Genomic DNA, 4,706 nt, shown 5'->3' on the forward strand with positions numbered 1-4,706 from the left:
TGCCATGGCAGCAGCGGGTAGTGGAGATGGCGAGTGCTGGATCAGCGGGGGAAGGCCGCGGGGCCAGGCTTCTGCAGCGGCTCTGCAGAGGGATGCTGGCTGTGGAAGGGGTGAGCTGCAGCACAGGGCCCAGACGTGCTTTGAAGCTGTTGGGCGGGCAGAGATGGGGGTCAGGACTGGCATGTTGGGCTGCTGGTGGAGCAGGGCTGGGTACAGAGCATTTCAGAGCATCTGACTGAAAGCAGATTGAGGGTCTGACCATGGGAATGGGTCCAGTGGCTTTACAGCAGGATTTGAGAGTTCCTGGGGCTCCTCCCAGCCTGGTGCCAATGGGCTGCGTGAGAGGCAGCAAGATAGCTCTTCCAGGTCTTATAAGGGTAGAAACTGAAAAAGCTTTAGGAGAGCCCCAAACTCGGAAGGTGGTGATGAGCTCTAAGTGCTCAAACTGGGCAACTTTAATTGCTTAGATATGTTTGTGGCCACGTGCCTTTCCCATGCGGCCTGACCCAGCCCCAGCAGGCACAAGTGCAGGAACAGGGGTCAGCTGGCTGGCACCCGCTGGCCTTCGGGCTGTGTCCATGTGGCTCGTACTCCTTGGGGCTTTACAGAACACCTAAAATAACCCCCTTTATTTTAGCCAGTTTGAAGCACTGATCTCCAGGGAAGCATCAGTGCTGCAGGAATTCTGCTGGGGAGCCCAGGAACTACAGTCTGTTTGTTCAGGGATGCGTGTGCCTGGTCTGGCACACCAGGTCCTGCACTGTGGCCCACAGCACCACTGCCACATCCTCCCAGCTGGCAGCCTCTGTCCTCTGCTCCTCTCCCAGAGGCGATCCAGACACTCGGGGACACCAGCAGTCATTGGCGGTTTCTGCTGCCCAGTTTCCTCCGCTGACTGTCATCTGACTTGTGCACCCGGAAACACTCCTTCAAGTTCTGGGCTCGGATTTTGGGGTTCAGGATCTCCTCCCCCATAGAACTGGGGAACCAGCCCCTCTCCTGGTCGTGAAGACGCTCCCCAAATATCCAGCCTGAGCAGAGACAGAGACAGGGATAAATGGGAAAGGACCGACCCTTGCTCCTGTGCTAGGACAGTTGTGCTGGGAAGAGCCTATGGATCTGGAATTTTCTGGGAGCTGCTCAGAGGCCTGTGCTGGAGCAGACCCAGTTTGTAAATCCAGCCAAGGAGACCCACTGCCCTGAGCAGCACTGTGTTTGGACAACTGGCTCAAGGGATGCCAGCAGAAAGCAGGCACTGCTGCCAGTGAGGGCCCTCTGCTGCCCCTGCCACTACAGAAGCAGTCCCCAGGAGAGACCAAATGTGACCAAGTTCACTAGCTACAAGCGTCCCCCAGAGACCAGGACCAGGTGGCTGCAAAGCTTCATCAAAGTAAGAACAGCTACGGGTTACATCCAGGGTGGCTGTGCCAGCCCTGCCATGGCCCACTGCTGGTGCCAGGGTGTCTGTGCCAGTACTGCCACAGCTCAGAGCAGCCTGGATTTGCTGAGCTCCAGGAGGAGGCAGTAGCTCCCTCAACTGTGGTGCCGATATCCCCAGGTTTCTCCCTGGCTGAGGGACCCCCTCCTGTCTGCTCAACAGCCACCTGCCTGAAGTGCTGCCCACCCTTACACGGCAACTCCCAGCCCAGCCCCCTCCCACCCCCTGTACCATCGTCTGTCTTGTCCAGGATGTTGAGGACGTCAGCCAGTTCTAAGGACAGCTCATCCGGCTGCTGGGCCACGTATGGGTGGACACACTGGATCTGTGGGCAGTCTGCCGGGGAACAGGGTGAGAGTGAGGGATGGACTGGGATGGAGCCCGTTGCAGGACAGCACAGCTCGGGTGGGTGTAACACCGTGAGCTCCGCGAATGGTCCCTCTAATCTGGTAAGAAACCCTGCAGAGGCTGAGGGGTGCCCCAGCCACAGGGATCAGGGAAGCATCTCTGGGGGGAAGGGAGCTGGGGACATGTCACCACCACAGTGCCACCCATAAGCAGCTCAGGTGGGAGGGAGAGTGCTGGTGCAGCACAGCCCAGGTTGGAGGGGAGGAAGGTTACAGCCAGGCCCAGAGACAGGTGGGTACTGACAGTGGAAATGCAAGGAGAGCCCAGGGAAGAGGGTCCAGCTTTGGCAGATGCCCCAGGCATGGGGATGGATTGAGATCAGGGCAGAATAAGGTGTGCTGGGTAGGGGTGAAGAGCTCCTGGCTTCTGTGCTGCATCTCTTACCAACAAGTCTGGATGTAAATGAAACGAACTTGGTTCTCCGGTTTGGGGCCAGCGAAATCATCCAGCGCTTCATTTCGCTCCTGGATAGGGGAGACAAACCAAGGCTGTGAACAACAGACAGTCGTAGAGACCCCAGCTCTCCTGCCTAACCAGCCCTGGCCTCCTAATTCCTCCTCTCACAGCCCTTTCCTGTCATCCCTGGGGTCCTGGACTCACGGGTGATGCTGAGCCTTGCTCTTGCACGCACTGGCTGGGATGCCATATGTGCCACAGTGCCCTGGGCCCTGCTGTGCAGGCCTGGCTTGCTCCAGGGCCACCAGGCAGGCTGTCTCCACCAGCAGCAGGACCTCCTTTCGGGGAGCAGCACAGCTCCAGAGAGCCAGCAGCAGGGTGAGGGCCTGCCATCCTCTGAGCTCTAACCAGCAAAGGCAGCTCCTGGCTGGGCTGCGTCAATAGGAGCAGATTTTCCTGGAGAAAAGCAGTTAGAGGAACCATTTATTCCTGCAGCTGCTGTGCAGGAACATTTAAAGGGCAGAGCTGATGAATTCACTTGCAGAAGAACACTGCGGCATACCAAGGGCACTGTTTGCTTGGCAGCAGATGAGAGACCCGTGTGAACATATTGCCAGACCCAGCACGCTGTTATGCAGGAGAGTGAAGATGTCACAGGTGCTGGAGAAGCCCCAGGCCTGGTGCTCCCCCGAGGTTTCCCTCAGCCCTGCTTGGAAACAGGGCAGTTCGTCTTCACAGGCTCCAGCTCCTGCCTGGAGGAGCAGCTGTGCTCCCAGCCCCGAGGGAGACCGAACTTCCATCTGAGAAGGTATAAAGTTCTAAATCCTGAACTTGACACACATCTAAAGCCACTAGAATGTCTTCTGGGAGGAGAGAGGCCTAAAAGGGAGATGTGAAGGACAAATGCTGGCAGGCTGATCTGTGGGGCTGGGAACACTTTGTGCTTTAGGGCTGAAGCCTGATGCCAAGGACCAGTGAACCCACTGACTGCTGCAGGTCAAGCGCAGCCCCTCATGCCATGAAGATGTGCCAGATGAGGGATCTGTGCCCTGAGGGGTTAGCACACAGAGATCCAACCAAGGGTCTTGCTGTGGTTGTGCCCCTATCTGCAGGCTCACCTTGCAGCCTGGTACACAGCTCCTCTCAGCCTGTGAGGGGCTGACCTACATTCCAGTCCTGCCCCTGCAACCAGCTGTGTCAAATCATACTGCAAGCTCCTGGCAGAGCCCATCCAGGGCACAAGCTGCAAGCTGCCTCCAAGCAGGTCATCATTGCTGTGTGGGCTGAGAGCTCTTGCAATGCTGCAAGAGCTGTGGAACAGATGCACCAGTTTGTCTGGCAGCCACTTATCACTTTTAATTCTTCAGTTTTCTGGTCTGCGCCCGGTACTGCCCTGATCACCCCTGCAGCTCTGGAACAGCAGCCTTCAGCAGTTGCTACATCACATTTCAGTGCGCAAGACCTGTTGGCAAATTGTGTGCTGGATCGCGTACTCACTGTGGACATCTAGAAGATGGGACAGGATGCAGAAGCACAGAACTGCAGTTGCCTCCCCTGAGCCGAGGCAAACCCTGGCCTGGTTTATCGTTCTCCATATGGCTCAGTCTCACAGATGTCAAATGCACGTTTGCCCTGCATAGCGCGACTGACATCTCTATTTTCAGTACAGTAAAGCTGCAGTCATGTGTCTGGGAAGAAGGCGTGGTTGCTCGCTGTGCTGGGGGTTTGTTTCCCTGATCCCAATGCTGCACTGTGCTGAGGGGTTCAGAGTCCAGCCCTGGGGCTGCAGCAGGATGTGGTCCCAGCTAGGGCTGGTCTTTGATAAGGAATATGGATGTCGGACACTGGCCTACTGACATCAAGGTAACATCAAGCTGAGGGTGCACATCACCTCTAGATGGTGGTACACAGACACCTATAATAGCACAGATGCCGTGCCTAGAAAATGCAGGCCTGGTAAGGCTTGCGTCAATGAGAAAGCTGTGCCCTGAGCTCCAAAACAGACAGACCTGTCTTAGTGCAGCTGAATCATTTGCCCCATCTGAGCAAACTGTAGCCTAAAGTGAAAAAATCAGTGAGCCAATAAAACCTGTATCCAGGGAGATAAGGAGGCCCCGAGCAGCAGAAGGGCTGTGCAAGATCAGCATCGGCTGTGGAAGGCGCTGAGGAAGTGGCCTCTTCTCCTACCTTTGCCTATAAGCAAGAGCCACTGTGTTTCACAGGGCTGGTCAGGCAGGGCCTTGATCTTTGTGACTGAGCCCTCTGAGCTGCTGGAGTATGCACAGTGTACATCCTGCTTGCTTTTACTTTCTGAGTAAGCTGTTGCCTATAAATCAGTTGGGCTCCACACGTGCTGGGGCTGATTTCTGACCTCTGTGTCCCAGAATGCAAGGTGCCTGTTCATCCTCCACGCTGGATGCTACAAATACACTGTACCGGAGAGAAACCTGCCTAGTTCACTAGT

At 56.2% G+C, this 4,706-nt stretch overlaps 1 protein-coding gene across 1 annotated transcript in view; it reads right to left on the reverse strand.

Moving 5' to 3' along the window:
* Nucleotides 1-628: 628 nt before the first annotated feature.
* The window catches only part of NGEF (neuronal guanine nucleotide exchange factor), a 20,179-nt gene continuing 16,101 nt past the window's right edge, over nucleotides 629-4,706 (reverse strand). Inside the window, exons 9-11 of the mRNA XM_010168401.2 lie at nucleotides 2,231-2,310; nucleotides 1,670-1,774; nucleotides 629-1,031 (exon numbers count right to left, since the gene is read on the reverse strand). Coding sequence (XP_010166703.1) covers nucleotides 859-1,031; nucleotides 1,670-1,774; nucleotides 2,231-2,310 — 358 coding nt within the window. The 3' untranslated portion in view covers nucleotides 629-858. The remainder of the gene's footprint in view (nucleotides 1,032-1,669; nucleotides 1,775-2,230; nucleotides 2,311-4,706) is intronic.

Source organism: Antrostomus carolinensis, unplaced genomic scaffold, assembly GCF_000700745.2.
Source record: "Antrostomus carolinensis isolate BGI_N321 unplaced genomic scaffold, ASM70074v2 scaffold4705, whole genome shotgun sequence".
In the NCBI taxonomy this organism is placed as follows: Eukaryota; Metazoa; Chordata; class Aves; order Caprimulgiformes; family Caprimulgidae; genus Antrostomus; species Antrostomus carolinensis.